At 38.4% G+C, this 12,326-nt stretch overlaps 1 protein-coding gene across 11 annotated transcripts in view; it reads right to left on the bottom strand.

Annotated features, from left to right (window-relative positions):
• Nucleotides 1–847: 847 nt before the first annotated feature.
• The window catches only part of CDKL3 (cyclin dependent kinase like 3), a 34,195-nt gene continuing 22,716 nt past the window's right edge, over nucleotides 848–12,326 (bottom strand). For 5 of the 11 annotated variants that reach the window (XR_012083697.2, XR_012083696.2, XR_002300603.3 and 2 more), the window contains exons 9-14: nucleotides 10,100–10,425; nucleotides 9,737–9,830; nucleotides 7,080–7,242; nucleotides 5,857–5,954; nucleotides 4,942–5,038; nucleotides 848–992 (exon numbers count right to left, since the gene is read on the bottom strand). Coding sequence is in view for 5 of the 11 variants with exons in the window: in XM_020794429.3 (XP_020650088.2) it covers nucleotides 972–992; nucleotides 5,857–5,954; nucleotides 7,080–7,242; nucleotides 9,737–9,830; nucleotides 10,100–10,425 (702 nt within the window). In the remaining 6 variants the exon portion in view is untranslated. The remainder of the gene's footprint in view (nucleotides 993–4,941; nucleotides 5,039–5,856; nucleotides 5,955–7,079; nucleotides 7,243–9,736; nucleotides 9,831–10,099; nucleotides 10,426–12,326) is intronic. The other 6 variants (XM_020794429.3, XM_078385725.1, XM_020794430.3 and 3 more) reach the window with 4 other exon arrangements.

Raw genomic sequence — 12,326 nt, 5'->3', positions numbered from 1 at the left:
TTCCAATATGGATTAAGTTCGTAAGTCGAGACCCCACTGTATAAGGACTTGCAGGTCTTAGAAGTGTCTATATTGAGTAGCAGAAGCTCTCCAACATTTCAGATGTGTTTACCAGTCCTACATAGAGATACCAGGGATCAAAATAAAGACCTTCCAGGTATAAAGTAGGGCTGGGATGAGGATCAAGGATTGCCTGATCTTTGAATACTCAGAAGTAAAGGGGGGAAGCAAAGCTCAGCTCCTAAACTGAAGAGAAAATGCTAGGTATAGGTATGTACTTGTGTGTTCAACCTCAGCGCTGGAGTAAGGTTACTTTTACCCGTTAAGGTATTAGTTCTTGTTTCTAACTCCAAAAACATATACTTTGAAAGAGCCATCCCTCAAGGAGTTAAGAGGGACGGCTTGTAGACGAAGGGCCTTTTTGGCAGCTGCCCCCAGACTATGGAATGCCCTCCCAACTGAGATTCGTCTGGCGCCGACGCTGATGACATTTCAGCACCAGGTCAAAACCTTCTTGTTCCAGAAGGCTTTTAATTGAAATAACATCAACTGTGGGTCCTGATGGCAATTTTTAGAGTATCTATTTTAATTGCATTTTAATCATTTTATCTTTTATTGTCTTTTAATTGTCTTTTAATTGTTGTAAGCTGCCCAGAGACCTTTGGGTAGAGTGGGCCGCATAGAAGTTAAATAAATAAATAAATAAATAAATAAATAAATAAATAAATAAATAAATAAATAAATAAATAAATAAATAAATAAATAAATAAATACTTCGGTTAGATAAGTTAAAAAATCACTTGTATCTTCAGGCTTTATAGAGATGACAAAATACATACTGACCATATCAGGAAACACCACCTCCTGTTTATTATTTATTGTCTTCTATGAAGGATTTAGAAGGAAGAGGAAATGCAATAGAAAATCAAAAGGGGGGGGACTGCCTTCACTTTGTGTTGGATTAACAAATATCAGTGAGCTTCTTTGAATTCCTGAAAAATAAAACAAAAACAGTTTAGCACAGTATGTCACATCTGTATCAACTTATATGGAGAAAATAAACAACTTGGGCAGTTTTCTGCTTCATAATTCTAATATGTCAGCTGGCCTTTAATAACCATGCTATTCAAAGCAATTATTTCAGCTCATGCTGTTCCTCCTAGTTGCTTTGTTAGAATGGCTTCCAGACATCTTATAGTAATTCAGAAATGTTCTTTCCAAATAACAAGGTACCATATTTTTTTAAAAAATGGAAATCCCCCAATACACTGCACTGACTGAAGTTCTAAAGTCCTGATGATATAATATTGACAAAGGTGAAAAGTATCACAGGCATTGAATAAAGAGCGTGGAGTGGGAATGGCAGAGTTCCCCAGCTTTTTGCAAGTCACATCTCCTTTTCCAGTTTACATACACAATATACAAATTATATGCTTTCTACAATGTTACCTGTAGAACTGGCTCCAATTATATTATCTTGGCAAAATCCTAATATGACAGGGCACTGCACCATTTCAGAATATTAGCAGAAGACTCCGTTTCTGAATACACCACCAACTCTGTGTCTTAGTGGTAGAGAAGCTAATCCAGGGAGTTAGCTCTGATACATTTATCATTGAAAATGAATCTGAACCCATGCTTGCAATCTGAAGTATTTCTGTCACCTCAGAATTATCCTTTGTCATGCAAGTTTAAACTGGACTTTCATGAATAGTAGTGAGTCACTATCAAAGTTAACACTCCCCTATTTGGTTGTTGTGGGTTTTCCGGGCGGTTTCGCCATGTTCTTAAGGTTTTTCTCCCTAACATTTCGCCAGCCTCTGTGGCCAGCATCTTCAGAGGACAGGAGTCAGAACTCTTGTCTGTGCTCTGGTGCAATTTGTTGGATAATTGAGTATTTATAGCTGTGGGATAAGCTTTTGTCCTTTTCAGGACATTTGGTAATTATGGTGATCAGCGTGTTTTTTGTTGTGGGTGTATTGTTGTGATAAGGGGAGAGATTATCTGTCACTGTGATTGATGGGTCTCATTAGCTGGTCTTTTGTGTGCAATGATCACCGGTCCTTGTGGCTGGGTAGAGTTTGTTGACCTTTTCCAGGATGTATTTTCCAGTGCTGGGAGCCAGGCTTCGTTGAGTTTTAGACTTTCTTCTTTTTTGTTGAAGCTCTGCTGATGTTTGTGGATTTCAATGGCTTCCCTATGTAATCTAATATAATGATTGCTGGTGTTGTCCAGTACTTCAGTATTCTGAAATAGAATTTCATGTCCAGCATGTTCAGCTACTGCTGATTTTTCCGGTGGTTTTAGCCTACAGTGTCTCTCATGTTCTTTGATTCTGGTGTGGATGCTATGTTTTGTGGTTCCAGTATATAGCTGGCCACAACTGCAAGGTATCTGGTATACTCCTGCAGTGGTGAGGGAGTCCCTTCAAATGTTCAAATGTTGCTGACTGTAACATTTGTTGTATTTTTTTGGTGGGCCTGAATACTGTTTGTGGCTTGTTGTTTTTCAAAAGTTTCCTCATGCAGTTCGTGACCACGATGGGCACGGGTTGAACAGAGTGGTGGTAGAACGGAGAGATCCAAGCACCCTGTCCACATCCTCAGGTCTCAACAACTGAAACTCATCCATTAATACTTGACCTAAGCACGGCACACTGGACACATCCTCTGATTCTACAGTAACGGTGGAGTCCAACCCACTGCGAATCTGAGTGATTTCCCCCTCAAAATGAATTGCAAACTCATCACAGCGAGGTAATGAGCAGTCCGGGACCTTCACTGGATTTCCTGGTTGAAGAAAATCCCAGACCACCTGAAACAGCTCTGCTGGATGACATTCTGAAGAAGCAATACAGCTGGAGAAATATTGCCATTTCGCCAGCTGTATTGCCACGAAACAGGCCCGATAATGGGCTCTAAGTTGTTTTAGATCCGACTCCCAGCGGGATTTCCTCACCTGCGCTCCAGCCATCTCCCCTCTCGCTTCATTGCCCACAGTTCAGAAGTATACCAAGGAGCTGTCTGGGCTCTGCGCACACAGAGAGGGCGCCTAGGCGTAATCATGTCAACTGCCCAGGTCATCTATTTTATTTATTTATTTATTTATTTATTTATTTATTTATTTATTTATTTATTTATTTATTTATTTATTTATTTATTTATTTATTTATATATATCCCACCTATCTGGTCAATTATCTCCCTATTCCATAGGGTGATCTGAACTTCAACAGGAGCGCTGACCATATCAGATGGATAATCCTCCAGAGCAGTGGTTCTTAACCTTTGTTACTCGGATGCTTTTGAACTGCAACTCCCAGAAACCCCAGTCAGGACAGCTGGTGGTGAAGGCTTCTGGGAGTTGCAGTCCAAAACTCCTGAGTAACCCAAGGTTAAGAACCAGTGCTCCAGAGCATTCAGGAAACCATCCAGATCCATTAGTCTCCGAGGGCGGATTATCTTAATAGATCCCCCACCCTTGCAGAGAGGAGAAGAAGCTAATAGAGTAAACTTGACCAGGAAGTGGTCTGACCATGACAAAGGGGTCACAACCAGCCCCTCCACATCCAAACCACCATCTTCCAGTCCCATTGAGAAAACCAGATCCAAGGTATGGCCCTTTTCATGTGTCGGGCCAATGATGAAACACTGAGATAGCCCCATGGTTGTCATGGCGGCCATGTAGTCCTGAGCTGCCCCATTCAAATCAGCCTGGGCATGGATTTTGAGGTCCCCCAGCACCAACAGCCTGGGAGTCCTCAACACCAGTTCCGAGACTATCTCTGTCAGCTCAGGCAGGGAGACCATTGGTATGCAGCAGGGTGGGTGGTACACCAACAGAATCCCCAATCTGTCTCATAAGCCCAATACAGGCCCTCAAGACCTCCTCTCAAAAGGACAGGAAGCCTGGTCAAGGAGATAGAACCCCTATAGACTATAGCAACTCCCCCTCCACGACCCTCTGAGCGATATTGGTGCTGGACCGAGTACCCAGGCGGATGCAGCTGGGAGAGGGGAACACCACCCTCCTCTCCCACCCAGGTCTCAGTAATGCATGCCAGGTCAGCACCCTCATCCAGAATTACATCATGAATGAGGGCAGTCTTATTTTGTACTGACTTGGCATTCATCAACAGCACCGTGTGGCTCGAGGGTTTGCTGATATGGTCGCCTGATACCATCTGGTTGGGGTTAGGACTAGAAGAGGGGATAGACGTAAGATAGCTAACCTCTCTTCTCCTACGTGGGCATGTTCTACCCCCACCACCATTCCTTCCCCTACCCAGCACCACCTCAATGGCTGTGGGTCTCTACGTCTCTCTCTTGATAACCACAATAAACACCTCTTATAAAGCCCCTTCTTCCCCCCCCCGAGCCAGGTGGCCGACGCTGAGGAGGGGGTGGGGCAGCCAGAGGCAATGAAGGCCCAGTCCTGCAAGGCCGAGGGAGTCCAAGCCAAACTCCCCCAGGAAGCGTGGCAACCGGCAGCAGCACAGCCACACTGTCTGTCACTCAGTGCCTGAGGGACGGCAGATGATGAAGAATCCCCCGAAGGCAGAAATGCTGGCCCGTAATATTTAGTTACTGCATAGTTAATATAACAGTCCCTGATTGGTGGACATTACTGGTGTTGCCAGATAGATACTGGAGCATGTCTGCTATTTTTGTATTTCTTCGACAGTTGCTTTTCTCTGTTCTCCCAGACTAACCATTAGAATTACGATTGCCATTCTCCCAGTGTGGCAGCCCCACTCCCTCTGTAATTACAGTACATGACTGCTCTGCCCTTGCCTTGAATTTACTTTAAATTCAATGTAAAATTATCAGTTTGGTGATCATCGCATTTCAAAATAATTTATTTCAGGATCTACTCATAGTATGCAGAGTTTTCTATGATACTTTTGAAATGAAAAGTTATTGAAAAAAATCAAAGGTCTTACTCCAGGCATTCTAACATCTTCCCAAGAGGCATGCTGTTATACAGGCAAACTTGGCTTGTTTTCATTCATTCTGTAAATTTCCTGTATTCTCTGTGTTCTAAATATTAGATTTTTTAAAAAGGTTAGTTGACATAAATGTATTACTGGAAGCTCACCTCTTAATTAAAACTATCTTTCTCCTCTAATTTGATAAAAAAAATTAACATACAAACAACATTTTAATAAGCTTTTAACAAAAAGCTTTAAAAAAGAGCCTGCTTGTTGAATGTAAACATCTGTAATATGTACTTGTAAGGAACTGTCCAAGGATGACAAATCGTATATTAATCTAATTTTCTACAACTAGACAGAGCAATCCTAAGTGGGATCTTGGGACATATAGAGAAGTGGCATTGTTTTGTTAAATCTCTCCTCCCCCTGATATAACTGGGGTGGACGAAACTGGCTATGCCACTTTCAGGCTGCCTTAGGCGAGAGGCTTGATCCAGGACCTTCATAGCAAATTAGAAGAATTTTGGATCCATGATTTCAAGATGGCTCTCACCAACTCATGCCATGACAGTCTGGAGACACACAGACAGTGGGAACATGGTGAGAGCTTTTAAGGCCACAATATATTTTTACTGGTGTAAACAGGGCCTTTGGGGTTGCCCTTCCATGGAGCTCCTATCTACCTGTAACAGAGGAACCCTCACCCCATCATAACCCCACCTGGAAAGCTATCCATGGGTTTTGGGCCGTTCTGTAATTTATTTTTTAAAGTATGCTCAAAAAAATTTGCTGTTATCCTTTGCACAGACAATATCGGTTGCCAAAATGTAACAAACAGGTTTGTTTAACTACATTAACTTCTGCAAACTTAAGCTTATAGCTCAGCAGCCACATGTTCATTACAAGCAAATCTATCTACTTTACCTCTTGTTTATCACGATTCTGATCCACATTCAGTAAAGATGGTATTTTAGACACTTCACATTTTTTTGACTCCCTCTTCAGCACTCTCACCTGTTTAACTTCACCAAACGAACAAACAAACCCTAATTTATTTCTAGATTTAAATATTTTTTGTACTCTAAATTGAATTGTCAAAAATGCACAGTTCAATAGCTAAGGGAGCAAAGAAGACCTGATTTAATTGAACAGTTTGTAGAATAGAAGATAATGTTATTTTTGCATGAAAAGTTCACTCTACCGCAAAAGATTTCACATTTTAATTTGATGTCTTGTAAACAGAAGATTGTGGCTCTATTTGCAGAAACACAGAAGGGAACAGCAGAATAATGACTGGCAGAAAAAGATTTGAACACCACCACTCTGTCATTGCTCCTTCACTCAAAACTACAGCCTTCTCAAGCTAGGGTGTTTTGTTTTTGTTTTGATTTTGTTTTGTACAAGACCAATGATAATTAGTGCTTTGTTACACATTGTTGCATATGATGTAAGGTCCTCCTAATGACAGAATCCATTCAAGGCGACAGATGGACTTAGTGAAAGTACAATGAAATTAATTCTCTGGGAGAATTGGGTCTCTGGGAGATTTAGACATTTTTCTGAGATTGTAGTAATTCTCTTCCCCAGCACCTCCTGTTGCATGGTAATCTATCTTTGAATTTGAGAACTATTCAAAACCAGTTTCTAATACACTGTAGGGGTTTTGCTATTCAAAAAGAAATACTAATAACTTTTTCTGGATAGTTTCAGGTTCTTTGAAGGAGTTAGGTTTAGGGCCACAGTATCCACTATATAGGATGCCCATCACTGTATCTTCCAACCATTTTAATTTTTACTTTAAAAATAACTGAGGAGATATGTATCATTTTTTTGGATCAACAATACTGGGATGTCCTTTGTATGTTTAAAAATTAATTTAAAAATAACCAAAGCAACATCAAAATAATATTTAAAATAAAGTTTGTCTGAAGGAAAACTAAAGACAAAAAAGGAACAAAATGAGTGGCATATATGCTTGTTTTGCAAAAGAAGGATGCTGTTCAACTGATTAACCAAAAGGATTTTTTTATGTTGAACAGATTATTTTGGAACCCTTTCCAGAAATTCTACACACTGATAAATTTAAATATATTTTAATTTTACTTAATTTTTATGGAAAAAAATCCAAAGAAAGGTAGCAAACTTACTTTCCATTCCTTTCAGTTCTTTCTGTTGCCCTGTTGTTGCTAACTCTGGGAAATGAATGTCTCTCTTCTCACATCTTGAAATATTCCGTTTTTTCCTGTTTATGTTGACCATTTGATCAATCTGAGCAGCTCTTTCATATAGGGAGACTTTCTCTATTTGGTTCTAAAAATTGAATCAACATGTATCCAAGATAACATCTGGGGTATGTTTATCACACTAACTATTCCTTTATATTTTTGTTTCTGCTCTTGACATTATCTGCTATGAATTTTTAATGACACTGTTCAGAGGAAACTTGCACCACCATCCACCACCAGGACAAATAATTATTATGATGTGGAAGAACTATTAGAATATTTCTCTTAGACACTAAACAAAAACATCCAGCAACAAAAGCATTGTTTATTCATCTGAAAAGTTCAACTACCTGTTTGATTTACAGCATGCATTAGGAGAGGAACTGCCAACTTCATCATCTGCTGGAGGACTTCTTTTTACAATCTAGCAGAATTCAATCCTGATTTAATTCTGTTTTCTGTTTTAGCTACAAACCAAGTCAGCTTGTGAACACTGAGATTCACTACATCCCAGTAACAGAATGTTGGTATCAGGAACCCCTGATGCTCATGGGATAAAGAGTATAGTCTCAAATAATCAAATACTGTATAGTTAATATTTTAAAAGAACTAATTCCTCCAGGTAGAAATTATCTAAATGGAATACCTGAATAAAAAGTGTGCAGATATTTCCACAGTAAATACAGTATAAGTAAAATTGAACTATTGACTCCATTCACAACTATATATGGGCTTTTATTTGGGTTTGTTTCCACTGCATCTGATGGTACAAGGTCTTATTATTTCTGATTTACACAACAAATTAAAAGAAAACAAAAGGCATCAGCATTGTCAATGTTTGCTGCTTGGTTAAAGAGAATTAGAACAAGTATGGAGGGTTTGGAAAACTGCCCTAAAACTGCCCTAAAAGTATAGTACTTTTAAACTTGTGGTGTGAAAATATTGTTTACTGCAAGAATACTGTTGGCAAGCAAGGTCACTGAGATCATAACAATTCTTTGGCAATCACCTGATTCATTTTGCTATTCAAGGTATACACAAGAAAATAGGAAACACCAATATCTGATAGGTAAATGGAGCAAATACAGGCAAAAAAATGCCTCTGGGCAGGTGTGTGATGTATGTTGTTTATTTCTCTGCTTGTTGGCTGTCATGGATGCTGGGAAGTGGGGAAAGTAAACAATTACCGCTAATAAGTGGGGGGAATCTGCTGCTTTATAGCAGAATAGTTTAACAAAACCTAGAATATAAGTGAACCATTGTTTGTCATGCTTTAATCAGCAATGAAGAATTATAAATATATAGCTCTGCAGGAGAATGTAGAGTACTCCCATGCTGGAGAATATGGAGATTCCCTGCTCCCAATTTCAACCAAATAAGGACACATCCTGGGGTGGGAGGGAACTGTTATTATGTAGAAATAAAGGTGAACAAGTGCCTAGTTTAAATTTGTTAACATAAATTGCAAGGCTATAGTCCAGTCATGCTGACTGGTGAAATTTTTGACTGACTGGTGAGCCATTCTAAAAATTTTCAAGCCATGTGTATGTTCCTATATTTTTAAAATAGGACTATAGCATGATTTAAGTGTGTGCTTACAGCGTAAATTAAATGTTTAGACAAGACAAGACAAAACAAAACAAAACAAGAAAAGATTTATGTTCTTAGTTTCTGGACTTAAAAGTTATTTCTGAGCCAGACTGACTCAGAAAAATAATGTAAACCTTGCCTTTTGCATGTTAACTCCCATAGAAAGGGAAAATAAATTGCACACTGAAAAACAGAAGGTCTGCTTATGTAAACAAACTAGATAAGAAAATTCTGGGAAAGAAAAGTCAGCTATGAACTTGCCACTGAAAAGATAGATGATTCCTGTCCTGATGACATGGAAGGAACTGATTAACACACACACACACCCCGTTGAATCTTAAGTCTTCTCTCTATCAGAGTCTCCACTCAGTTAATGGGTTAACATTTTTGAATGCAAAAATGCAAGTCTTTACTGCACAGTGGGGAATCAGGCATACTCTTTCAATCCTGTTTCATCCACAGTCAAGTGGGAAAATAGAGTGTTATACAGTATATAGGAGGTAAAGAGGACAATGCAAACATTTCTGTTAGAATATCCTGTACGTACAATAAATATTTAAAGGAGCAACAAAGAAAGTACTTATACCTAAGATACCCAGATGAATTTTGAAATGCTTGTCAGTGATTGATTTCATTTTGGAATTAACCCTTTACTGTGATAACGTCAGCTATGATGAACCTAGAATACTTTTGTCAGCTATAAACAAATCTAGATTTGCCTTGTAAGTCAGCTTTTAAGTTGGCATGTAAGGGAAACATACAGAGTGCTTCCAAGCAAGATCTAAGAAGTATGGTCTTGCCATATTTGAAACACTTCTTTATTCATAGTTTGACAGGTTCTAATTGAAACAAAGGGCATCATGTATAATGAGGTTTGTCTCTTGGACATGTCTCTCTTCCTCCGTAACCATGGGTTTGAAGAAATTTTATAATGGCATAGGAACCTGTCAGAAATGCATTTTGAAATAAGGTTAAACTTCTACACTTACTTGAGTTATAGTTCCTTCTTCTTGATGGTTATTTGGACCCACATGTCCCACTGCTGGCCAAGGACTTCGCCTTTTCTTTCCTTTTTCAGGTAGTCTAATAATGATAAATGATGTAACAGATTAATACCTATATAATAACAAAACAATTTATTTTTAGTGTTAATGTTTAATAGAAAATAAAAACTGCATTATATTTCATAATATTGGCCATACTTTGGAGATTTGTTTTTCAGTAAGAAATGAAAAATAGCTTATGAAAATCTAGCAGTCAGAATGTTATTTCAAGACGAATAAATTTTTCAAAACTTTCCAACTCCTCACTTTTCACACACTTCCTTTAGAATTCAGTGTTGAAGTACGTACCTTGAATTAGGACACAGGAAGTGTGGACTGAAATTTACTGTAATATTTCCACAGTTTGGGTGGATGCGTGGCATTGTCATAGAAGGTGTTTGCGGAGAATCTTCCTTTATCCCACCAGCATCAGAGCCAGCTACTGCCAGGGTAGTGCCATCACTGCCTGTGGATTTGTTCTCATGAGGAAGGTTTAGAGAGTTCTGAGACAGAGCAGCCCACTGTGAAACTACATCTTCTTCATTTCTTTTAACCTCTGAGATTTCAGATTTCCCCACTTTCATTTTAATGCCTTTTACCTTTATCTCCTTTGTCTTTTTCTCTTTGTCTGTTTCCTGGAACAGAGAATACATATATTGTAAACATTGATCAATACTTTGCCCACAATTTACTCTCCGATTCTAGAAGTGGAAAATTCCCAGCTTGCATGGGGGGGGGGGGTTCAGTGATAAATGATGCACATTTAATGCCTTTTAAAATTTGAATTCTCCAATTAAATAGTTAAGAGTTCTGATCCTTCTTTATTAGATTCAGAATGAAATGGACTCTAGCCTTTAAAAGATTACACAATAAACTTCTTATATTTAAGATGCTAATATTTCTTGTTGTTATATGTGGTAAAAAAAAACCTAGTGTTGCTTTCACTCCAATAGATCAACATGACTGTTACAGTCCAGAAATGTTATTGAATTTGCTGGTCATTTGTATTAAAATTTATATTGCTACCACAACAGTTTTTTTCCAAAAAAGCTTTTTGCCATGCACAATATTCTCAGACTAAAAAAAACTAAAATGAAATTTTACTTCCCAGAACTCAAGATGAAGACACAGCAGTTCTAGGCAAAAAAAAAAAAAGTTATAATATGGCTTGAGCAATTTGCCTGAAGTATGGAAGCAGAGAGTGTTTTGTGTCACATGCATACCCTGGCAATGCCTGTTATTAAAACAAAACAATACACTACCTAGTCTTTCCCCATTTCCAACAACTTATCTATTAGATTTCCAAGTACCCTTTTTTCCAACTGCAGTTTGTGTCAAAGTGTAAATTAGACAAAAATGCTGCCCCTAGGCTTTTTAATATAGAAGACAGCACTTCAGTTCTGTGATCTGTTTCAAAGCCAATTAAAGTATTTGTAAATGACCTGTTTTTAATTTTCCTCATTGCTTACACATCTCAAATATTATAAGAAAGAAAGAAAGAAAGAAAGAAAGAAAGAAAGAAAGAAAGAAAGAAAGAAAGAAAGAAAGAAAGAAAGAAAAACTTCACAAGTATTTCCTCTTATGACACCATCCGTATTTTGCTTTTTCTCCTGGCACAGTCTCTTAATTCTAAACATCTGATCAGAAGCAGTCACATGACCAACTGTAACAAATGTGCAAAAAGCCAGGTCTGCCTGGCAACAATGCAGCTGGCATAAGCTAAAACAGTTGTGATTTCCGTATCTCATAAAACTTCATCTAAGAATATTCCCAAATGAGGAACATTTATAATAGAATGAAACTATTTAGTGTAAAAATTAGTCAAATGTGTTATTTCCACTAGTCAACAAAGAACTACAGTGGGGTCTTGACTTAAGAACGGCTTGAGTTAAGAACATTTTGACTTAAGAACCACTCTCATAGGAAAATAGTGACTTGACTTACATACTTAGATTTGAGTTAAGAACTGAAAAAAACCACGTGGGAGGCAGGGAAAGTGCAAAATTTGAACTTTCAGTTAACTGTTGGCCAGTGAAAAGGGTGTCTGCTTGCTCACTCCTCTCAGCGTTTAGAGAGTGGATTTGGAGACAGTCTTCAGACTGCCTGGTACTGCCTGGACTGTATTTTCCCTGCCTTCCCTGAACCATTCTTGACCTAAGGAAAAAAAAAAACAAAATATCCCCCTCCAGTGGTCGAAGACGGAATAGCAGCTTCCCATTAGTTCCTATGGACGGAAAAGAGCAGATACGGATCAAATGGTTTTCAATGCATTGCTATGGGAAATGCAGATTTGACCTGAGAACTTTTTGACTTGAGAACCGCCTTCCAATACGGATTAAGTTCTCAAGTCAAGACCCCACTGTAAAGGTTTCCCTTAGATTCTTCAGAAATCAGCTCCTCCTTTTTTGAAGCTTCAGTGAATATACCATGCATTACTAACAATATTTTAAAGCTAGGAATTATGTGCATCTATTATCAACATATACTGTATGTACATCATGCATTTCTTGGGATGCTGAATTCAGTATCTTATCCT

The sequence above is a fragment of the Pogona vitticeps genome, chromosome 2 (genome assembly GCF_051106095.1).
Source record: "Pogona vitticeps strain Pit_001003342236 chromosome 2, PviZW2.1, whole genome shotgun sequence".
Classification (NCBI taxonomy): domain Eukaryota; kingdom Metazoa; phylum Chordata; class Lepidosauria; order Squamata; family Agamidae; genus Pogona; species Pogona vitticeps.
Note: the sequence above shows the minus strand (reverse complement) of the source record. Positions and strands in the feature narration are given on the sequence as shown.